The sequence below is a fragment of the Cryptotermes secundus genome, unplaced genomic scaffold (genome assembly GCF_002891405.2).
Source record: "Cryptotermes secundus unplaced genomic scaffold, Csec_1.0 scaffold816, whole genome shotgun sequence".
NCBI lineage: Eukaryota > Metazoa > Arthropoda > Insecta > Blattodea > Kalotermitidae > Cryptotermes > Cryptotermes secundus.
Window position 1 is genome coordinate 1641478 of NW_019724601.1, and position 25284 is coordinate 1666761.

Below are 25284 nucleotides of genomic sequence, written 5' to 3' on the forward strand. Positions count from 1 at the left end.
CGTTTCTAATTTACTCGCCTTTCACGGAAATGAGAGGAGAAAAGGATGCAAGGAGAACGGTGAAAAGTCAAAAGAGAGAGCTGAGAGGAAGAAGTAGGTCCACAACAAAATAGCTTAAAAATCGTCTACACTGTTTTCTGCTGTGGTGTTGATTGCTGTGACTGTCTGTTCATAGATTTAGGGCCAGGTTAACAGGTAAGAGAATTTAGCACGTTATTTTGAGCTTCACAGTAAGATTAAAGTCTGTAAATGTATTCAAAAAAAATCCGTGAGAAAGAATAGAGAACGCCCTGGAAGTGATTTCCTGCATATTGTTCTTATCGCTGTGTGTAATAGAAGATGAATGGTTGTATCGTTGTATAACAAATGATATATCTCTGTGACAGTGATCCGAACGTAATTATAATTGTTGAAGGAAAACAAAATATTTGCCTGGAATATGCTGTCAGCAGTCGGCAGAGCGACGGAATATAAAGAAAGAGAACTTCAGCTCATGCCCTAGTTAATCTCTCCGTCATCCGCTTTCTAGCCGCGCGTTTCACTTCATCCTTTTCGATTGAGTTTGAGAATGCGCATCGTCATTCGTCATTGTACGAATATTCTAATTCTTCATTGCTTAATCAACATATTTCCAAATTTAGTAATTAAACCTGAAGTCCGAATGTGTCCCAAATGCGGAGAGGGAGAGAGAATGACGAAGTCGGGAGTAGAAGCAAAGGAATCGATGATTGACGTTCTCCCACCCCCGTTTCCTTTCGGAAGGAATATTTCCCTTATGTTTGTGATAACGAGAGTTTGCCGAGATAACCCGGTGATGAAAGTGTTTCTTCAGAAAGTTAGATGTTGGCATTACATTGGTAGATATTTTAACCGATAGCATTTTTATTTCGGCATGTTTCAGATATAGTGTATGCTAAGATTCTGAAATGAATGGTATGTTTTGCATGTAATATTGATGAGGGTGTTGAGAATAGTTTAAATTCGGGAAATTCTTATTACCATTCAGTTTACAATCTTTTGTCTTCCTGTATGCTATATAAATATGCACAGATTTAAATATACAGAACTATCCTCTTCTATATGAGTGTGAATATTGGCTCCTCACATTAAGGGAAAAACGTAAAACAGGTTGCTGAGGAAAATGTTAGGACCCAAAAGGGAGGAAGTAACAAGAGGCTGGAGAAAATTACATACTGAGGAATTTATAATTTGTACTCTTGCTAGATATTCGTTCATATTTTTTTTTTGCTTCCTCTGGAGCATATGGCATCCATGAAACCTTTCATTTTACTGCAGTTTCTTAATCTTGTAGACAGTCAGTAGGACTCCTTAGATGGGGGTCAGTCAATCGCCAGGCCACTACCTGCACAGGACAACATGGACACAGAATAAACATAGACAGACATTCATGCCTCAAGTGGGATTTGAACCCATGATACCGGTGTTCAAGTGGGCAAAGACAATTCATGCCTTAGATCTCACAGCCACTGTGATCTGCCCAGATATTGGAATGAGAAAATAGAGGGAGTTGGATGAAGCATCTAGCACACATGGGAGAGAAGAGAGATACATACAAAATTTTGATATAAAAACACAAAGCAGTGAGACCACTTGGAAGGCTTGAGATGTATTTGGGAAAATAGTATAAAAATTCACTCAGGGAAATAGGATGGGAGGATGTGGCCACTTGAGTGAACCCTCAGGTTCTGTAAAATGCTGTAAATTTCTTGAATAGCTAAGCAACTGATGTCTTCTGAAAAACTGTGCTCTGTTTAGTTAGTTACGGATATAGATAATAGTGTAACTAGAGGGGCACTGTTGCAGACCATAGTATGCATGCTGTTTCTATGTATTTAGGTTACAGTCAAGTCCCATAATTGTTTATGATTTCATATATATTAAACAGAAAATATTAATGTTCTGTTAACAATTGTTTGAATAAAAATAATTTCTGATGTTCTTAATTTCGAAAACTGAAAAGTGTTTATGTTATGTTTATTTTGTTTCAGCATCATGGCAGGCCAGCATTACTGCCTGCGCTGGAATAATTATCAATCCAATATGACATCGGTGTTCCATCAACTTCTACGCAATGAGGCGTTTGTTGATGTTACTTTAGCATGCAATGACTCATCCCTCAAGGCACATAAGGTATACTATCTACATACTGCATACACGTTCAGTCTGTAATTCGAAGAAACTGTGAATATTTTCCCGTGAATTTAGGCTACTGAGGATTATTTCTGTTAATGATCAGTTACTCTGGCAAACAAATGCAAAATCTCAACAAAATCAAAGTGTAAGAAATATAGTCACAACCAAATAAATAACCCAAGCACCCCATCCCATAAAATCATCATCATCAGTAATCCATCAAGACGACAGGTCCACAGTCTCTTCCAAAACAGTTCCTCCACTTAATGCAATCTAGAGCTTTCTCCTTCAAATGAGAATATCCTCTTCTGTCCCCAAGGTCATCCAGCATCTTCTTACGTCTTCTTCCTCGTCTTCTTGTCACTTCTATCCGCCCCTCTATCTTTCCTTTGATAACTTCTTTTAGAAGGCAGTTTCTGCATAAAACATGACCAATCCATTCGGCCTTCCGTTTTCTTATTTTGTGTAGGATATTCCTCTGCTCGCTGACTCTAATTAACACTTCTTCATTTCTCACATAATCGGTCCAACTGATCTTCTCCATCCTTCTCCAACACCACATTTCGAAACTTTCCAGATGTTTCTGATCTACTGCCCTAAGTGTCCATGTTTCAGCCCCATACAGAGCTATGCTCCAAATGTAGCATTTCACTAGTTTCTTCCTCAAATTTAAGTCCAATTTGCTGGTAAAAAGATTCTTCTTCTTGCTAAATGCAGCTTTTGCCATGGCAATCCTGGATTTAATTTCACTAGTACACCTTCCATCATCTGTTAACAAGCTACCCAAATATTTAAAACATTTCACATTCTCCAGTTGTTTTTGGTCTATCTTTACTGTGACTGGGGTTGGTTGTCTCGAAATTTTCATTACTTTTGTTTTTTCCACATTCATTTCCATCCCATAAAATACAGGAAAACAAAAGAGAAAATGAATGAGAAAATAAAGAACAAGGAACGAATTGACCATCAACCACCCTTCAGTAAACATAAAGGGATTAAAAAAACAAGACTAACAAGCATTCCAACGTTCTATAAGACTAAAAATAATCATTACTGAATTTGCAAATCATGGACACTAAAATAGAAAGGCCAAAGGACCCCTCACACACAGAAATGATTCCTGTACTCAGAAGTGGCAGAGGATGAAGACGACAGTTTCCTTAAGCTTTCTTTGCATTATCTTCAATTTTGTATTTAGAAATTGTGTTCATTGTGTGTTCTATATTTAAATGTCTGCTTATTTTGTGGTCTGCATAAGCAAAACAAGAAACAGAACTTGCAAGAAGGTGGAAGCCTCATGTGCCATGATCCCCACTATCCTTGGAAATTATTTCTCTTTATATGAGAAAATTAAAAAGTGTTTATATTTTTCTGTCTTTGTAGGTTGTGTTGTCTGCATGTTCGTCGTACTTTCAGAAGCTGCTCCTAGAAAATCCATGCAAACATCCAACAATAATTATGCCACAGGATGTATGCTTTAGTGATTTGAAGTTCATTATTGAGTTCGTTTATCGTGGAGAGATCGACGTGTCTCAAGCTGAATTACAGGTATGCAATAATTATTTTGCTGTTTTTCAGTTATCACAGACTGCAGTGTTCATGTGACACTCTGAACCTGGGATTTACACATGTCGGGGAACAACTTCTACAATGGCATCCGAAACGTATCTGTTACCGTAGAAAACTGTATATTATTGACTTGGGATGGGGGAAGGGGACATCTTTCCAGTTTGTGGTTTAGTGGTCAGAGTACCTGACTTCGGATCCAGAAGTCCAGGTCTGAGAAGTAGTGGGTCTGGAACAGGGTCCACTCAGCCTCGTGAAGATAACTGAGGAGCAATTTCAAAGAAATGGCGGCTCCAGTCTAGAAAAGCAAAATTGATGGCCATGGGGATTCGTTGTGCTGACTACGCGATACCCTCTATCCACTAAAGTTGTCACTAACTTTGCGTACAAGCAGCAGTCACTCTTTTGGTATAGTTCACTTGCGGACTAAAGCCACAGGGCTTTTTTTCTAAGCACCATGTTATGAATTGGTTGCTATGGGGGTGGGGGATCCTAATGGGCCGGGTAGGCCATTACTGCCCATCTCAGTTTACACATAATACAGTTGTGTTTATTGCTGGTATAATATAAATAAAATACAGTGGACCTAGTGGACGGTCCTCACTACCCCAGTCCACTCCGGAGGGGCCCAAACTCTTCCGTTCCACCGTATGCCTTTTTTGATTTGGTGGAAGTTAATTTGGCAAGGTAGGGGGCCTCCCCATACCTGAGTGGGTCAAACAGTTCGGTAAGCCCGTATTCCGTTACTTACCGCCCTTTGGCCCAAGTTCGAAACTCCCCTTTCTCTCCAAGGTAGGACCCTTCGGGGCGCCCGCAACTCCCTGCCGGCTGCTCCTGCGGTTCCTTGTACTGCGTCGTCGTCGCTCCCCTAGAAGCCTCCACTACCTCTCTCTCAAATGCCTCGTTACCCACTCCTCCTCTGGCTACCGCTACACATTCCCTCCTGCTAGCCACCCCCTCCGCAGGCGGTAGGGGGTGGGCTGCGGATACAGGGCTGCCAAGCGTCTCCCAAGGCAGTGTTGCCAGATCACCGAAGCTTTCCAAACGTAGTTTCGGCCGGAGCGTCAGACTCGTAACAACCCAGACTACCCCCCGATGTGTTGTGAGCTTATAGCTTGTTAAGAAGTTTGTACATGGGTCCTGTGACCATGGTGCTAAGGCCAGAAACATCCTGACTGAAGGCTTATTGCTGTCACCTGTAACCATACAGAGCTGAAGATCTCTAGTCTGTGTCTGGTGAAAACTAGGCATTGACAAAGTAAATTGTGGGACGATGAGTTGTCCCACACATAAATGCTTTCCAAGAGGCCCATAATGTGTGGGTGCTATCTTAATGTAAAATGACCAGTCAGCAGTTCAGTCACCGGCCTGGCCTGCATTGCTTGTTTTCTAAGGCCGGTATGTCCCTTGACACTCCCCATGAAGGATCATCAGTGAAGAGCTCCAACTGCCTCATACCTAGTACAGCAGCCTAGTATTTAGGGTGGTTCTTCAGTGATTTTGTAATCTTGAACCTAGCTGTACATGGTGGAAGAGCTGGGGTAGCTCAGTTGGTATAATGTCATGCTACAGACTGGATAGCCAAAGTTCAATTCCCGGCAGGGGCAAGAGATTTTTGTCAACTCTGCAGCATCCAGACTGGCTCTGGGGCCCAACCAGCCTTCTGTACAGTGGGTACTGGAGGCTCTTTCCCCGGGGGTAAAGCAACCGGGGTGTGAATCTGACCACTCACCTCGAGCTAGTGCAGAGGTCAAGAAGACGTGGATCTATACATCCACTCCCCCGCTTTACTCCCCAAGGAAGAACGCCTGGTACACATTGGATATGAGGTTGGGTAGACCCCAGAACCAGCCTGGACAACACAGAGAAGAGAAAATTGTTGACCCTACCGAGACTCGAGCTCCGACCCCTCGGTCATCCAGCCCATAGCCTTTCTCTATACTAACTGCATTATCCTCACTCTTAGTAAGAAGTTCCATCAGTTTGTTGTAAAGCATTTATTCTTAAATTTATAATATACAAAGTATATACCAATATTAATAATTTATTTTTCACCTGAACCTTTGGATTCCATAAAATGCTGGGAAATTCTTGAGTAGTTGCAGATTTGGCTTCTCCTCAAGAAGGGCTCAGCTCCATGCATAAGTAAGTAAGTAAGTACTCCCATTAACCTTTAACGGCCAAATGTTATATATATATGACGCAAGCAGCACCCCGAGTTGGCTGAATGTTATATATATATGACGCAGGACACATGCACTCTTTGGGAGTGGTGACAGTTTGCAATGTTGATTAATTAGGGCGATTTAAATACCGGTCGCAGAGGGCTGCCGGCAATTTAAAAGTCCATCCGTTAAAGGTTAATATGTCCATGGAAAATGTGCTGGTGTAATTTTGGAGCACAGCAGTAAGTTTATTTAAATTTTATTTCTGGAAGCCCTGCTTCATGATGTATCATAACAGTATTGTAACCAGTTGTGTTGGGCATGAGGGGAAAAAAAGCATATTAATTCAGTGTCAGTATTCTTAAATGAAACCCAAATTCAGTGATGTGAATTTCTCCTTCACGCTGCAGTCACTGCTGAAAACTGCCGACCAGCTGAAGATCAAGGGCTTGTGTGAGGTGCCTGAAGGAAGGGAAGGGAATGCTGGTTGTGGAGCTGCTGAAGTAACGCCGCTTCCTATCTTATCACGGCGTTCATTCACGAAGCTACGCCGGTTATCTGGTACCAAACGCCAGCGCGGGCCAGACATGGTGCGAAGAGCAATCTTTAAAGAATGTGACCATAATCACCACCTCCAACAGCAGCAGCAGTTGCAACCACAGCCTTTGTCAAGTGTTGGTACTCCCACTGGGACATCTGTTCTTGATCTTGGTGTAACAGAGCTGTCTGCTCGTCCAGAAGGCCATGTTCCCGAATGTGTCACCGTGGCAACGTCGACTGAAGATGATAGTCCTGAAGTGCCAGTTGTAGTACTGGAAAGTAAAGTGCCCCAGCATCAGGTGAGTACCTGAATTGACTTGAATTACCATGTCGCATGTTGTGGAGATGAAAGTGAAAAGTCTTGTGTGAGAACTGAGGTTCTCATGCTGGTGAACTATGAGAATGTCTTCTGGGATGACATCTGTGGTGAGATAGAAGTTTACCGGTGTTTCAAAGGAATGCACTGCAACTGTCAGCAGAGTCAAAGTTTTTGTTTCTGAAGATGGAGGCAGTACTTTACTCCAAATGCTAATAAACCTCTTCCAGACTACTCCGTCACATCCAAGAAAATAGTACTCTTGAAAAATATCTCAGTTGTTTGTTACATGTCAGATACCAATTTTATTTCTGGTGTGCAGTCTATAAGGCAGTATAATCCCCCCCAGTTGTCTGTGTCACTTGCTTCCAGGTTTAGTATCAAAAAGTTTCAAATACTGGGTTTCATATATTATATTTAAGCATCCTGTTGCACTCCATACGATAAATGATATAATGATACAAATTCCGTCCCAAGTGCAAACAATATATTGTGTGTCCTTGATCTTGCTCCTCTACACTACATGTTTCGGCCTAACAATTTTAAATTTAAAATTTAGAGAAAAATTTTAAAAGATTTTAAAATTAGAACTAAAGATTTTATAGTGCTACTACAGGAACATCAAAATTAACGTGTGTAACAAAAATAATCTACAAACCAGACAGATATCAACGAAGTAGATGTTGATAATAACAAGGAAAGTGTTTTAAATATTAAATTTTGGGCTGGGTGCAGTGTGACAGCAACGTGAGTGTTATACACCTGATGATGGCCGTCTGAGGCCGAAACATGTAGTGTAGAGGAGCAAGATCAAGGACACATAATATATTGTTTGCACTTGGGACGGAATTTGTATCATTATATCGTTTACTGGGTTTCATATATAATATTCTTCTATCACTTTGTACCTTACCAAAGTGCACATTGTGAGAGTTCATTGTAGTCCATTTAGTTAAGCTGGTTTATCCTCCCCCCCACCCTCCATAGTGTGTGTTTCCATTTGCTTTATAAATATTTTGTTCTTCATATAAGCCTTATTTTGTATTTTGGCTAATCTGCACATCCCTTAAGTTCAAGATTTTATCTCAGTAGGTTCAATTTACTAACTTTCATCTTTCCTCCCACTTCCTACTTCTCTTTAATATCGCTGTTATTGTTAATACATCATGTAAATATGTAGGAACTGACATCCCATATTAAACTTTCAACAGCTGTCAAGCTGAAACAGTTTCAAGCCTAATTCACGAAAGCCGAAGAAGATCCAATACTCGGACTTGTGTCTACATCTTTACGCATCAAATGGAGATGCACACACATATGTTTTTTCCATCTTTGCTTTGCATTCCGTTTACATTTGCTTTGTTTTAAGGAATGTCAGTTATTTCATAAAATTGATTTCAAATGTTTATTCTCTCTGTCCTTTTCTAATTATTGGGTGAATAAATTGAATTAAAATCGGTCATGAATACTGCCTGTAGTGATGCTGCAAAGGAAGGTTGGTGATCTTATTTCTGAAAAAGTTTTCAAATGTTTGTGGTTTCATGTCATGCATTGAACATTGTGTTCAAGATGCATTGCCATCAAAATTCAGTTACATTTGTTGAAAGGGGGAGACTTCTAAGAAACTTTGTATATATTGCATTCAAGCAGATAACAAGAAACTACCTATCAGATAGTAAAGCACAATAGACCACTGTAGGTCGCGGTGCAAGGGCCAGGAAGGCCCACCCCTCGTACGTTCATATCAGGTAGTAAGTAGTCTCACTTGCAGATTTTTCAGTGGAGATAAATACTGAAGAGACTAAAATTACAATTTTTCGAGGAATGGAACCAGTTGGAGGCAAGATAAGCATTAATAGTGGGATGCCGGTACAAATTGATGCGTTTAATTGTTTAGGATATAATATATCCTTATGGAGAAGAAATGATTTTAATGTAAAATGGTAAATATTGTCAAAGTGCTAGGAATTGTGAACCAAATTTTCAAACGTCATTATTTTCTAGACCTGTGAGAATACGAATTAGAGGTACGCTTGCTAGATTAACACTGTCTTTTAGCAGTAATCACGGACAGTAAGAAGAATCGATGAATGAAGGTTGATATAAGCAGAAATGTGTTTCATGGTGCCGTTGTCTCATTTCCTTTTTTCGCCATTAAAATACTTATCATTCAGGTGACGCATTTTTGGACATAGAGCTGCTACTTTTGTAAGTCCACGAAAACTACAGCAGCATAAACATCAGACATGACTTACACAAATAGTCGTGAACTGTACCATAGTAAATTATCTACAGGGGTGGGAAAGTTGGGGAATCAACCTTTCTTTCCACTCCATATTTTGCCTACCTATTACCACAGCTCTGAATGGTGGTTTTCTGTTTCCTTGGCAGAACGTTAATTCAGTTTTAGAAACTTCAGTAGTAATGCAAAGTACTAAGATGTGTGGTCTTCCATCTATGATTTGACTTTCCATTTTATAAAAATAGTGGATATGTATAAGAGTTATTGATGCTACATGAGAGGATTAACAGGAGTATTAAGAAAATTGCATAACCAGGTGTTCGATAATTTCAGCTCTGTGGTTAATGTTGTTAAGATGATCAAATCAAGGAGGTTGAGAGAGAGAGGATAGTATTAAAGTGGATCTTAGAGAAGTAAACTGTGAGGACATAGACTGGATTCATCTGTAAGATTTGAGGCTTTCACGGCGGTGACTATGAAGAAAGCAGTCTTCTGGGATTTGGCACCGTGTATATGTGGTGTTAACCGACGTTTCGGAGGAACGTATCGCCCCCATCTTCAGGGTTGAAGAAGTATAAGTAAATCTGCAAGTGACAACNCTGGTTCATAATTATTGTTCATCACCTAATTGCTGAGGTGATTAAATCAAGAATTATGAGATTTGTAGAACATGCAGTGTGCAGTATATATAAAAAATGCATGTAAAACTAGTGTTCATAAAACCTCGGAAAATATTCTTATTATCTTGTATAATTTCCCTTTTGCCATTACACCGTGGCATCACTGCATTTTGGTTCATTTTTAGTAGTGTATGCTTAAACTTTTACATAGTTGAGTGAAGGATTTGTGTGAACCTTAGGTGAAGTGGATTTGCAGAAGATTCACATGATGAACCCTAATGACTAAAAATATTTAAAAAATAGCTAAAAATGTTTTAAGATATTTTTGGAATAACCATGTGCACTTCGTTTATTTTCTGATGAGTTTACATCACAGTGAGTATAGATGTGCAGTGTCACCTTTTTTCTGACATTGAACTGTGACCTGGAAGCGTCTCCAGACCCTCCTAGCATTGAGGCCATGGTTTTGGTATTCACTGTCATGAGGTGGGAGTGAGTCCATGTGGATTAGGGCTGCCACTGCCAAGCATTTAGCATACGTTGAATTGTCCGTTTTCACCCAGAAGGATATGTTGGCTTGCATAACTGTCCTGAATTTAATATGGCCCTGGAATCATTACTTGGATTGTAAGAAATATTGTTATTAAGTCCACCAGACAATTGTTAGCAACTTACTTTCCTTTTAGATGAAATTATCACCATTGTACGTATCTATATTTTAATTCAATAAAATAAAAATGTCTGCTGAAATTTGTGAGAATCACATTAATTGAGTGCTTAATCACCTGACTTGTTTCGGCTGAAATTTCATCATGTTGAAACGTGTAGGATATGACGTTCTCAGAGTATCGGTTATGAAGTGCACTGTGCAGTCTGTTGAAAGTCATCTGATATTTCAGAGGAACACGCTGCCTCCATCTGCAGAGTTGAAGAGTAAGTCAAGAAGAAGGCCAATATGAAGCAGGCTTTGCTTGCTACCTGCTTCATGCTAGATTCTGCCTTGGCTTGCTCTTCAGCCCTGCAGATGGTAACGTGTTTCTCTGAAATGTCCGTCGACTTTCTTCAGACTACACAGCTTTTTGTCCCTGAAGATGGAACTCTTCATCATCAGGGTTGTTCTGCTTTCTCATGGCAGTCTTGTAATACTGTTGAAAGACATGCAGTTGATTGGGATCTGGAAGTTTGTGACAGTGGTACGTTAGTACAAATATTATGTTTCTGGACATCGGACTAGCTGTATCGATTGGTCCCAACTGAGTAGGTTTCACCTGAAGATGGAGACAGAATCCAGTCTCCAAAACATTGTGTTTTGAAAAATAAACAGAACGGTGTTTTTAGATAAAGACAGGATTAATGGAGAATGTCCAGAAACATAATATTTGTATTATGCATTCAGTTGTTTTGTAGAAGTAGGTCTTAGTAGGTTTCTGTTACTTCATCTTTGCATTATGTAATGAGTGGCAGTATGGAAGGTTTCTGGCAAATTATATGCCTTCATACATATTTTAATTATGAATGTTCCATTATGACTTCCCTACAGGTTTAATAGCACACAAAGCATCAGTTTATATATTGTAAATAAATATGTTTAGACATGCTAGTGATATTAGATTTGTAGATTAGTGTTTTTACTGCACAGTGTGAAACAGATAGAAGGAGCCTGTCCTTGGAATTACCACTACTGCTTTATCATCCTATGAATCAGGTGAAGTCTTTATGAAATCCATAGTTCTCTGCCAGGCAGTTAGGCCCCACCACTAATCATGCATTGACCTGGAAAACAATCTGTATTTTCAGCATGTCACAAGTTGCAGACTTTTTAATTTAATCTAAGACCTGGATATTCTCTTATCTAACTATTGCAGACTTATACTGACCATGTTTTGAGGCTTTGCCATGCTTGACCCAGTGTGCGCTGAACTTGTCCAAGTTCAATAACCGAGCTAGTATTATGGAGTGCAAGTCGAATAATCAGGGGTCTTGGTTACAGTACCCTCACCCTCCCTCCCTCTCACATTGTAGCTGCAACTACTGACTCATACTCTTTGTGATTATTTCTCCTCACACACATCCCAGATATCAGGTGAGAAATATGGCCTGTGTGTTGGGTTGCATTTTTTAATTATTTAATAACGTTTTCAGTATCATGATAGTATGGCATCAGATAGTAAGGTAATTAGAATGGTCAAGTCAAGGAGGATGAGATGGGTAGAGCGTGCAGCATGAATGGGGGAGGAGAGAAATGCTTATAGGATATTGGTGAGAAAGCCAGATGGAAAGAGACCACTGGAAAGACCAAGGCGAAGGTTGGTAAACAATATTAAAATAGATCTTAGATAGGATGGAATTATATGGATTGGATTGATCTAGCTCAGGATAGGGACAAGTGGAGGGCTCTTGTGAAGACGGTAATGAACCTTCGTGTTCCATAAAATACTGGGAAGTTTTTGTGTAACTGCACAATTAGCGTGTTCATCCCCCTTCGCCTCGATTCCGCACTGCCCTCATCCTCAGTTACAGTAACCCTTGACAAACCGACAAACTCGTCCAGCAATTCAGTACACTCCACTGACTGACTGGCAGGCGAGCTTCCCAAATGACCTGCTTATAACATCTTGGCACAGACGGCACAGGAATCACCGTTCCTCTGTTGCTGTATTCATTGTTACATTCGCGTCTGTTGGGATGCCCACGTGATCGCTACTCATTGCCTAACGACCGTTGTTTAGATAACTATTACTTGGCAACGGGTGTTATATAACTGCTTATCTCGCGGCTATTGCAAAGTTTCGGGTCTACATGTCACAGTATTCTGTTTTTAGATGTTAGGTCTAGTGGCAATTTGATAGAGCCATAATTCGAAGATCTACCAATGGGTTCGTAAGTTCACATGTATGGGTTTTTGTAAATTTCTTTGAAACGAACTGTTTTGACCCTTTGACTGGGGCGTGATTACCTGTTATATTTTATTACCCCTGTCTCAAAATAAATGTAACTTATATGCTTGGGATACGTGTTCTCCCCAGCGCCCTCGCCGTCTCATCAGTTAGGTTGGGGAGTCTCAGTAAGAAGGGTGGAAAAAAAAAACGAGCCGTTTGTCGTTAAAAACACGTCAATAAAAACGTTCAAGTATTCGGAGGTAGATGGCAGCACACAGCAGAGCTACGAAATCTTTCCCTCTGGTAGTTCTGTTCTGAACTGCCATTAGATGACATCAATTCCAAAATGGCGCAAACGTATTTGGGGATGGAGTGTTCTGAAGTGTAACACTAGAGAGAGACAAAGAAATTAGTATCGGCTTAAATATTGACGTTAATGGTAGCCCTCGGGAGCGGGTTTCAAACGACATTTTAAGTGGGCATTTCATCTTATTGAAAACTTGTTCTCGTAGGCTGCACTGAAAGTTTTGGCTTTTTTCTTTTTCTTTTTTTTTCCCCCAATCGAATTTGGGTGCGATTGGGAAGTTCAATCCGATGTGAAAGTACGGGTCCTTGCCCAGCCCTCTTGCGGTTCCACAGGAACGGACATATATTGCAGAGGGACCATTATAGCTGGGCAGGATTTCGATGCATGAAGTGCACAGTAAACGAACGTAAATACCTTAAGTGTCAAAATTGAGTGAAACATCATGTCACAAAAAATGTGGAACAATATACCCGATATGTTTTTCGTCACGCCAATAATGGTGGGATATAAGAGTAGATGGTGTTGTGTTAATTATCTATTGATTAGCCGGTATGGCAGTTTCGTAGGCCTTTGTAATTCTGAGTTCAGTATAGTCATTTGTTGGTTGCTAATAGTCCTTGACATTTATAAATTACTTTGCATGATGGTGAAAAATTTGGTTTCAGTTTTACGTAACCAGAACATTTTCTCCATTGCTTACAAATAGTTCCTTCATAGTCCTGTTAGCAGTATATAGTAAGTGCAGCATTGATCCTTGTTCCTAATTTTTATTTCTCATTTCTGAAAGTATGAAGAAGTGTTACCAAATTTACAAAAGCTTCCACATTCTCTAATAGGTTTAAAATCATTATTCAAATTATTTTGGTGTCGGGACAAGTAAACTCTGTACTTGATCTCGGACATAACTAATGTAATCATGTCTTGTTTAACCTTCTTTCAGAAATGATTTATAAATCTCGGATATTGTTTTGTCATCTGAATTTAGCATGATTTTTTTGAGAGGGCTTATTGGCATTGTTCAGCCTTTTTCTAGTACATGGTTTTGCATGGACATCTGCTAACATTTTCCAGTATGTTACTGTTATCTTTTGTAATGTTGAAAGTGCATGAGTAATTTGTGTTTCTTCATGTAGGGACTTCATTGGGAACTCGAAGTACATTAGTGTAAACCATCACCAAGCAAATGGAGCCCTTCAGGAGCTGCGGATGATAATGTAATAATAGATGTTACTTTGTATATCTTTACAATTCAGTGACTATTTATGCCTTTTTTTCTTGCAGAATATTTTGATGTGTACAGTTTACAAACAGACATTGTATTAGCAAAATAGAAATATCTTTTTTTGTCATATATACACATACTTTATATTTTTCCAACAGTTCAGAGGGGCAGATTTAGTATAATTTAGTTTGTGTGTGTTGAGCCTAGTGAGCAAATATAAATCCCCAATATTTTACAAGGATTTTAAAAGTAGTCGACATGTGAGTGTACACTAAAGAGGTTCAACTCTGTGGTCGTCATGAAGTTTCACTCTTGATATTACCTCATGCCTCTTACAAATTGTTAGTTTCCTCGTGATGAAGAACATGTATTTGCATGTGACAGTCTTCTTGCAGTGAAAGCGTCTGTTACCATATGCCATTATTTATAAATCTGCAATGTTACGATATATTGGTACTGATTTACTGTATTATTAAGGCAGCAGTGAAGGCAAAACTGTGTTCTGTTACTCGAGCTCAGTTGTAATGTTAGTTTCAGTATGTGGAGATATTTCCCACATATCAAGTTCCCAGCCCTGGATAGAGATCGCTCGAAAACAGCACTTTTTTATGATACATTTACCACATGGGTCTACATATTCATTGACACATTAGGTTTACATATACAGATTATAGCCTGACTTATGACTCGCATTTGGCCAGTGCCCATTCAAATCTTGGACAGCACACTGACTGTCCAGATGGATGTTTCATGGTTTGGCTGAGTCATTACGGGCAAATGTTTGTATTGTACCAGAATTGAGCTGTGAACACTTTTTTCCACGTCAGTTCCAATTCACTGTCATCCAGTCATTTGAAACCATGTGTTCTGTTACTGTCAGTATTAAGTAAACTACAGAATTGGCATTCAACACATGGACAAAACCTTGCAAAGGATTTTCTTCAGGATCCCACTGCCAAAGTAACTAGAAAACTGTCAGAATTTGATAGCAACCTGTCGAGAGTAGTGGCACGTCTCTGTGCAGGACACTGTTACTCCTGTTCGAACAGAGGCTGATAAATGGTCCAGTCTACAAAAGGGTATCATGACAAAGTAGAAACAGCCTTGCTTGGTGCCACATAACTAGAAACTATTGCTGAAAGTTTCAATAAACATAGTAGTGTACCCAAAATAATGACAGTTTTTCACTATCCTCACGCATGTATGTGACAGTGAGGTTCTGGTTGGAATATGATTTCATCACCTGGGAACTCGTTTTAAGAAATCGCATTATTTTGACGAACCCGCTTGAAGAAAGATACTATGTTTCATACAAGCTGCAAGATTGCTGGAGAGATGAATCACAGGAGAGGAGATATTTTAATTTATGTCAATAACTGAAACACGATTCCTGTCCACCTCTCCTTGTATATTCCTTATTTAAATCTTCTATCAATTACTTGTGCCATTTTTTATTAGTAAACTGAAACTCGCTTTTTATGACAGAAGTTGACTTGAACTTTCAATGATTACAGTGCATAATTTGTGTATATTACCGTTTGCTGCCACTTCATCCTGCAACACAGGCAGACACATAGACTTGAGATTTATGAACAGTTTATGATGTACATGGGAAGTTTATTTGTGGTTTTAAGGTAGACTTTGTTTGGGATCAGTATGGCTCAGAATCAGAATTCTCGGACATCTGTCCAGCATTTTAAACACTGATGCTGGGTCGTGGACAGACATGCCTCCACATGCAGTGTTCTTCTCTCGGTAAAGAATGCAGTAAAACCATACAGTTTTCTTGAGATGCCACAAGAATTCCTATTTCATAGCAATAGTTAATGACCTTTATGCAGTTTAATGTCGAAGTAGATTGTAAATGTCCAGTAACTTCATTTACAGCAATGAAGATAGAGGCTATGCAAAATTTTGAGGTAAATTTAATACAGTGAAAATGTATGCTAGCGGAAGTTACACCTGGAAAAGAATCACTAAATTGTGTAACCATTATTTTATATTCCTTGCCATAGCCACTTGATATAAATTCAAACCATTTGCAGGAAATTAAGGCTCATATACAGAGTGATTCAGAAAGATGGACACAATTTCAATTGACTATATTTCCTGAACTGTATGTTGCATTTGAATTCTGTAAAGTACATTTGAAAGAGGCTGTTACAAAGTTTCTAGTACTACCGCTAGTGCCTTCCATCACTGCGTCCCAGGCCGATCGCGTGTATCGGAGGAGAACGTGGAGTGCATTCGAGTGAACTTTGAGCGCAGCCCACTGAAGTCAACCCGTAGTGCTAGTAGAGAACTTGGACTATCGCAAACAACTGTGTGGCGTGTACCACCTCTTCCCACAAATTTGAATGACCTAAGAAACTGTATCACAGCTGCGGTGAACTCAGTGATGCAAGATATTTGTCATCAAGTGTAGGATGAATTCAGCTACCGTCTGGATGTTATCCGTGCAGCCGGAGGAGGGGGGGGCATATTGAACATCTATAAACTTCCATGTATGTATAATCAAGTGTAATTTACAGAATTCAAATGCAACACATAATTCAGGAAATATAGCCAATTGAAATTGTGTCCATCTTTCTGAATCACCCTGTATTTTACCTGGAACTTCTTGTTTGTCCATCATTTCTTACCATATTGTAATGGATTTTGAGATTTGATGTTTGTATGGCTGTAAAAATTAACTTTGTAATCTTCTCGATTATACCATGTAGGCTCATACGTTTAATAGTTAAGTTGAAGTGCCCAAGTGGGCTGGCACACTGTTCCAGGTTTAAAGAAGTGAACGTGAATCATGATGTAAGGCCATTCATATTGTTCCTTAATAGTAGTTTTACATTTTCAAGCACAGAATTGAACAACAAACACCTCACGAAGTGCACAAGCTTAAAGAGGCAGGCTATAACTTAGTCATGTTCAGCAACTGTTTTTACAATAAGCACTAGTTTGACTCCTCTCAAGATGAGCACTGGGGCATTGCGTTGACTCTCACTGTGGCCCTAATTTTTGCCAGTATTGCAGAGGAACCCACAGCTTTGTCTTCAGGGTAGGTAGAGGCATCAACATTCATCCAATTTCTTCTGTACTGAAGATGGCTGCATCAGTGTTTCGGAGGAACTGCTGTTTCCATATTAGGGCATAAGTGCCCAGAAGATATTGGGATGTACATGGAGCCCATACAGAATCTGTATATAATGTTGAAAATAGCGTTATTATATCCATCCTTCAAGCCTGCAGAAACGTGCGAAGTTTTTGCCACTCAAAGAGAAAAGGTGAATTGTTTGTGGTATAATCTTATTAAAGGGAGTGACCATTCATTCTTGAAGATGGTATTTATGCTCATTCTGTTTGCAAGACTGTTTCTTAAATGTGAATAAATATTTCTCAGTAGCGCCGAAGCAAACGAGCAGTGTTGTGTTCCCTTGTATTTTGTGGGTGCTCGTGGGGCATCTTGTAGACAAAATTCCAATGTAAATAAAGTTTTAACATTTCACTCTAGAAGAATTAATTGAGAATCTGTAAAGTAGACAGTGAAATACAAGACAGAAAATAAGATAAACCTTAGCTCATGAAGATTGAAGAGCATAAAGATTGTTCCTTTCATTGTCATGCCTTATGTTTTTTTTTTTTTTTTTTTTTTTGCTAAGAATCCTGAAGTTTTTTGTGGGTCGAGGGAAAGGTGGGGTTTTACATTCAAACCTCGCACAGAAATGAACGTTTGTGTGCTGCTCATAACTACAGCGCTCCACTTCCAGCTCAGTCTTTGGCAGTGCAGCAGTCATTTATACAAGTAAAACCATGAATTAATCATCTGAAGCCTGGGGTTCAGCTGAATAATATTAAAAAAAATCATTTGTTACCTCACAGAAAACGGGGCATGCAGTAGCATAGTTGGTTGAGGCACTATGCTACAAGCCAGAAGGTCATGGGTTAAAGTCCCGATGAGTCAGATTTTTTTTTTCAGTTTTCCTAATCGTTCCAGCCACACTATAATCTTCGGGTCAACTCAGGCTCTGACAGAAATGAGTACCAGGAATCTTCTTGGGAAGTAAAGGGTGGCCGGCATGTAGGGCTGACAACCTTACCACCATCTGTGAGCTGATTATCTAGAGAAAATGTGGGAGCCTTGACGTCTCACAAACCTATGGACCTTCACGGCCTGTTACAGGGATAGCTTTACCTGTTTACCTTTTACGTCAGAAAACAAGCTCTCTCCATTACAAAGACTTGTGAAGGTCATACAGAACAGGCAGATGCACACTGCTGGCAGAATGTAGAGTTCTTGAATTCTAAGGCATGTGCTTCATATAATGACTGCAGTTTGAAGGGTTAGATCTTGGAACTAGTTTCAAGGATTTATCAAAGTGGCAATAGAAGTTAAACCTGTAATTAGGAATGGTAATGTTATCACATAGTGCATTTTGATAATTGTTAACTAAAACTGAGAACTTTATATTATCATAGACTGTCTGGCCCCCACCAGAACAGAAAAAGTATGGCATCATTGTGGCCGATGGTTATCAAAGCTTGTGTTGGTGTTATGTGTTTCATGGCAGTTGGGGAATGGGGCTGTGCCGACAGCGGGGGTGATGGCGCCCCACGGGGGGCTCTCGCAGCCACCACAGATCGTAATGGAAGGGACAAGCCACAGTTCCAGCAACGCAACAGATGTGGACATCCCCCCTGAGGCCCAGCCCCCCGCTCCGGCAGCCACACTAGTCAAAGACATGGATATGAGCGAGTGCTCAGCCCATGACAGAACCAGAGACTTAACAGGTACGTTCACTTGTATGAGAATTGTTCAAAAGAAACATGTTTGCAGATTGTTCTGGGTGATGAAGTGGAAAATATACCCCATGGGTATTGAGGAAGGCTTCCATTGACATTCCAGCCAATGGCTCTGAAGCTGTTGCTTTAAAAATTGGTGTCATTCTGGGACATCAGTCTTACAGCCCCATAACCAGGGAGCCACACTGCTAATAAGTGGCTTCTGTGTGTGTGTGTGTGTGTTTTTTTTAACACTTATGGACCCATCTGTCTGCCTTGTCCATCGCTTAGGCTATACATCCAGTGCCCTTGTGTCCCCCTACACTTTTTTCCCTTCAACTCCCATTGACCCAGTGGTGAGTGGTCATCCCTCTGAGACTCAATGCTTGTTAATACCTTAACATCTGGAATAGAGTCTACATGCTGACAACATTGTAAAATAAACCATAAGAAAAAAACTCCTTCGTCCTATTCTGTGTCTTTCTTTCTATTCCTTTTCAGTTTCAGGCAATATTTCATTATTCATTCAATCTTAATTGCTTAATTGAACAGCTTGAATAGTTTGTTTTTATATATATATATATATATATATATATATAGCAGAGGGACACAGTAGCATAGTTGGTTGAGGGTCTATGCTACAAGCTGGAACGTCACGGGTTCAAGTCCCGATGAGGTCATCGGATATTTTCCAGGTTACCTAATCCTTTCAGCCGCTCTATGGCCCTGGGGTCGACTCATCCTCTAACAGAAATGAGTACCAGGAATCTTCTTCAGGGGTAAACGGCAACCAGCGCGTAAGGCTGACAACCTTACCTCCATCTTTGAGCCGAATGTCTAGATAATGTAGGACTCTCAACGTCTCACAACGCTATGGGCCTTCACGGCCTCTTACAGGGATAGCTTTACTTTTACTTTACTTTATGTGTATATATTATGAATTATATGTCAGTGATTTTTTGGATTTTAATGTTGTCTTTCTTTATGTTCTAGACGTTTCTGTTGCAGATACATCAGAAGGTGCTAGAGATGAGGAGAATGTAAAGGTCAAGTTTGAGACATTGCGAGCAATGGAGCAAGCAGAAACAATTGATATTGACAGTCACATGTCTGATAGGGTAAGTATATTATTTTCTGCCACAATAAATCTCTTCAGTAATTCATTGTTAGTATTTCATGCCAGATCTGAAACTGCACTCCACTAACTCCCCTTCTGACGTTGACGTTGAATCTCACTGTCTTCCTTCCCCCTTACTCTTTTATCTTTTCTTCTCTCTTACTCAGACCTAAAGGCGCTGTAAAGTAATTTAGAGCTGCAATCTGTCAGCAGTATATTCAGGAGTTGGCTCTGTTTCTTGGTTCTGTTGATTGTACTTTGTATTAATGGGAGTGGCTAGGATCAAACCTGGAACCCTTGAAATACTAGACCTGTATGTCAACCACATGATCAAGTCAAGGAGGATGAGGTGGGCAGGTCATGTAGCATGAATAGGGGAGCCCGAATGGGTATAGGATATTGGTGGGAAAGCCAGAAGGAAAGAGACCACAGGGAAGACCAAGGCATAGGTGGGTGAACAATATTAGAATGGATCTTAGGGAGAGAGGATGTGATGGTATGGACTGGATAGATCTGGCTCAGGATAGGGACCAGTGGAGGGCTCTTGTGAACACGGTGATGAACCTTCGGGTTCCATAAAATGCTGGGAAATTCTTGAGTAGCTGCAGAATTGGCAGCTCCTCAAGAAGGGCTCAGCTCCATGAGTAAGTAAATATGTCAACCACTGTCATTATAACGATTGTCGTTTGCGGAAATTAATCAGAACTTGAAAAGTGATATGAAGTCCTGCCTGTTCACTGAACTGAAAATGCATTTGTCATCAGAAAGCCTTTGGAAAGAAATAGCACCGCCATTGTCATTAATATCAAGTTTCTCAACTGCTACATAAGTATATATGTAGTCACAATCCAGCCATAATGTCCAATTCTGAATAAATGCAAAATATGGGTATCAAGAAGTTTGTATAAATACTCATATTTTATACAGATGACCAGTAGCTGATGATGAGAGTATGTTGTCAGAAACTAACGCTACCTGTAACCAGGACATATGGCACTCCATTGGCCCATCAAGTTACCATAATCTCAAGAAGCATCATTACAGTTTTATATTGTAGAGAGAAAGATGTTTGTATACATTGACAGTGGGATATGTGTGCAGGTATGCAGGTTGGTAATAATACAGAGTCGGTGCATTTCATTTGTATGTAACTTAACTACATGGGGCAGAGTCCGTATAGTTGCCCAGTTAGTACAGACATTCCCTACTCTTTTATGCATGCATGTACACGTGAAGTGTAAGACTAAGTAGGCTGATATAGCAGTAATATTCTAAACTCGTATTTAGGAGGTGCTTGGTTTGACTCTCAGCCACAACACTGACTGTGCTGACTTAGGTTTTCTATTGTTTTGCTTGGTTCCTCCATACAGATGCTGGGATAGTACCATGATTATGCCGTTACCACTTATGTTGAAATCCATACAAATTCACGAGTCCTGCAATTCAACACTGTATAGTCTAGATACTTAAAATGTCATAAAACAAACTGTGTTAACCTGTACTTACATGAACTGTTGTAATTTGAATGTATATCACTGCATATACACGTACATATAAATGATTGTTCCTTTCCTTTGCCTGGTCACACTATACATAGCATAAGAGAAAGTATTTAAACAAATAATTTTCCTGGGGAGTAAAGCGCAGCAAGTGCTTAAGGTTGACAACCTTTCCGCCATCTTTGAGCCGATTGTCTAGATAATGTGGGACCCTCAACATCTCACAGCCCTATGGGCCTTCATGGCCTGGTACAGGGATAGCTTTGCTTTTTACTCCCAGCTAGTACATTCACTGCCAGATCTATCTCATGTTCATGCTGGGCTTCAAATAGTTGCCTAGAAGTCTGATAGATGACAGTGAAGTTGTACCATTGTGGCCACTCTGACCGTACTTCCTGTGCCAGCCGCAGGACAGCACATAGGTCGCACAACAGAAGCGCCATGTCATTCGCCATAATGGTATCACAGTGTTTAATGCTGTAAAACTTTGTGGTGCCATTCTTTATAGGTAACCCAATTATCTATACCATTTCCAAGTGAATCACTTGAGAATCACCAAACTGACTGTCACAGTTGATAAAAGCACTTGTTTGTGGTGCCAAAACATGTTATTTTTATAACACACAATGTAAAGTGACTGCCCCCAATGTTTACAGCAGCCATTTAAGTACAACTGTTATGTTTTGGATTTTATTCATCATCTTGTCTCTATCTAAATACCATCCTGTTTCTTTTCAAAATACAGTGTTTTGGAGACTGGATTCTGTCTCCTAGTTGGTAGGTTTTACCTGAAGATGGAGACAGACTCCAGTCTCCAAAACGTGTTTTGAAGAATAAACAGGACGATGGTTAATGTCCAAAAACATAATAATTGTACTAATGTGCCATTGTTACAAACTTTTAGAGCCATTTAAGTGCCTAGCAGTGAATGCGTTAACTTTAATTAAAAAAATTATGGTTGAAACAGTTGATTAACATAATATGGAAATAGAAATTAAAATCTCACACTACTACAGCACTGGCTGCTGTATTTTTACTTGGAGGTAAAGGAATCTGCATTGGAAATTAGGTGTCTGTAGGCTAGATGGGTCCTGCTTTCCCTGTGTATGTGCCACTTCTGCATTGCGGTATAAATGACTTGTGAATTTCTCATTGCTCATTCATAAAATCAGCTCACCTCAGGACAGCAGATGATAATATTTTTCAAGCCCTGAAGAGAATTATGTGGTTCACTATATTATACCATTTTTTATGTACTAATTGTAATAGAGAAATGTTTGATATAGCTGTAATTTTTTGGGCATTTCTCCAGAGTCCCACCTACCAGAACCTCAATGGTTCTGGTCTATTGCAGCAAAGTGTGGGTGAAGATGAACACACAATGCACACCATGATGATAACACCGGAACTCCTGGGGCTTATACCATCGTCATCAGGTCATTCAGGTAAGTATGTCGTCAGATTTACAAAGCTGTCGTTGCACCCAAACGGTTGAATTTTCCCATCCCATTTGGCACCACATAACATCCGCAGTTGAGACAATGTCATGAAATGATGACTAATAATTCCAGAGAACCCCTGCAGTAATACATAATGCTGCTAGAAGTTGCTGTCTTCTGGGATGTTGCATCATGTAGTATGGCAGATTCAACATCTTTAAGGAATTTGCTGGCTTTGTCTTCAGGGTAAAAGATATGGAGCTCTCAGGTTCCTTTGAAACATTGGTAACAATCTACCATATTACACATTGCAATCGAAAAGACAGTAATTTTTCAGTAAGCACCATGAGAACCTCAAATAGCTGAAAAATTTGTAGCACCCCATGCAAGGAGGATGTGGATTATGACTTTAACATATGCTACAAGCTGGAAGGTTGTGGGTTTGAGTTCCAATGAATGGGTTTTTTCAGTGTACCTAATCCTTTCAGCCACACTATGGCCCTGGGGTTGACTGAGTCTAACAGAATTGGGTACCAGGAATCTTCCTGGGGATAAAGGATCACCACCTCATAAGGCTGACAACCTCACCGCCACCTGTGAGCTGTTTGTCTAGAAAATGTGGGAGCCTCGACAGCCTGTTACAGGAATAGCTTTACCTTTACTTTCTTTCTCATAGATGTGAGCAGTGATGCTGGGAAAGGTGGACCAAAGACATGGTCTCAAGAGGACATGGAACAGGCTCTGGATGCCCTGCGGAACCACAACATGAGTTTAACTAAGGCGTCCGCAACTTACGGTATTCCTTCCACCACGCTGTGGCAGCGAGCCCATCGTATGGGCATTGACACACCCAAAAAGGAAGGCCCCACAAAATCGTGGACAGAAGAAAATCTTAACAATGCACTGGAAGCGTTACGAACTGGAACAATTTCTGCCAACAAAGCTAGTAAAGCGTATGGTAAGTTTAATTTGTAAGTCTTTCTGGTTTTACACACTAGTGTCTTCTTATTACTTGCTGAAGTTTTTTCTTTGTTTTCCACAGTCCCTCTGCATGATTGCCAGGATAATAACTGAAATTAGGCCACTTCTTTCCTAGTTTATTATTCTCATATCATATACCATTTGAACTGCAAGCAATTTTTTTTTCAAGAAATCGTAACTTGGAAAAAGGTCTGTTATCATTTAGCAGCGTTATCACATCTAACCCACACCCCCAATAAAATATATTCTTTCCATTTGCATCTGCAGTGTTACATAAAATCTGCCATCAGTAAATTTGAAATCCTTGTATTTCTTTTATGATGGGAAAGGGGGCAGTAGTCTGGCCCACTGGTTCTCAGCTGCAAACTTGGTGGTGTACCATAAGAATTGACCAATACTTCAGTTAATTCAAAATGTTGTGATTCATATGAATCATGTCCCCTTTTACACTAAAATTTCTGTAAAGAGCACATTTATAAATGCCATAAACTTACATTTCCTCTCATATTATGTGTAGTACCATTGGTACATTACAGGTATACCAAGCAGCACCCTGTACAAGATAGCCCGTCGTGAGGGAATCCGTTTAGCTGCACCGTTCAACGCAGCACCTACTACCTGGAGTCCAGATGACCTGGAACGAGCTTTAGAATCCATCCGTTCAGGGGCCACATCAGTCCAGAGAGCATCAACAGAGTTTGGTATCCCAACTGGAACATTATATGGCCGTTGCAAGAGAGAAGGCATAGAGCTGTCACGTTCAAATCCAACTCCGTGGTCAGAAGACGCCATGGGAGAGGCCCTGGAAGCTGTTCGTGTTGGACATATGAGTATTAACCAAGCAGCCATCCATTATAATTTACCTTATTCATCTTTGTATGGACGATTCAAGAGAGGTAAGTATGAAGCCGAAGGACACCATCCAGATGACGGGCCTTCTCCTCCACCTCCACCACCACCTCAAGTGATGGTGGTACCATACCAGCAGTCACCTCAACAGCAGCAGCAGCCGCCCCCACACAATCAGCACCTCCCGCAGCAACCTCCACAACATCATTCACCTCAGCAGCACCCTATGTACCAGCAACACAGCAATAGTTGAGGGGTGCACATATGTGATGAAGGTAAATCGCCTCCTGCCTACCTTCTTCCATCTTAGCTTCCAGAACGACAACATACGCATCTCATCCCAGCGTGTGTCAGCTTGGTTGTTGGTGCACAGCTGAACTCAGAGTTGCAGGCTGTAGTGTGTTGTGTTGTGTCCTTGTGGAGACACTAACTGTTGGTTGGTATGTACGATTACCAGTAGTATGCACAGAGTAAGTGTCAGCCAACTCAAGCATCAGGAAGGGTTTGCTGTAATCCATGACTTTTTGTTCTTTACTTTTTTCTTCCCGGGGCACGCGGTAGCATCGTTGGTTGAGGGTCTATGCTACAAGCCCAGAAGGTTGCGGTTTCAAG

The 25284-nt window shown here is 40.3% G+C and overlaps 1 protein-coding gene across 5 annotated transcripts; it reads left to right on the plus strand.

The window, feature by feature from the left end:
* The first annotated feature begins 66 nt into the window (after nucleotides 1-66).
* On the plus strand, nucleotides 67-25276 carry LOC111862491 (protein bric-a-brac 2). 5 transcript variants are annotated; one of them, XM_023847959.2, is made up of 9 exons: nucleotides 67-195; nucleotides 2010-2151; nucleotides 3538-3702; nucleotides 6296-6724; nucleotides 18556-18796; nucleotides 19781-19905; nucleotides 22716-22848; nucleotides 23519-23800; nucleotides 24360-25276. In XM_023847959.2, exons 2-9 carry the CDS (start codon nucleotides 2014-2016, stop codon nucleotides 24923-24925), a joined length of 2079 nt encoding a protein of 692 aa, XP_023703727.1. In that variant the 5' UTR covers nucleotides 67-195; nucleotides 2010-2013; the 3' UTR covers nucleotides 24926-25276. The 5 variants fall into 5 exon arrangements, with proteins under 5 accessions (XP_023703727.1, XP_023703725.1, XP_023703726.1 ...); XM_023847957.2 differs by lacking the exon at nucleotides 67-195 and adding an exon at nucleotides 460-857; XM_023847958.2 differs by lacking the exon at nucleotides 67-195 and adding an exon at nucleotides 461-857 and having other exon boundaries at nucleotides 19796-19905.
* Nucleotides 25277-25284: the final 8 nt, after the last annotated feature.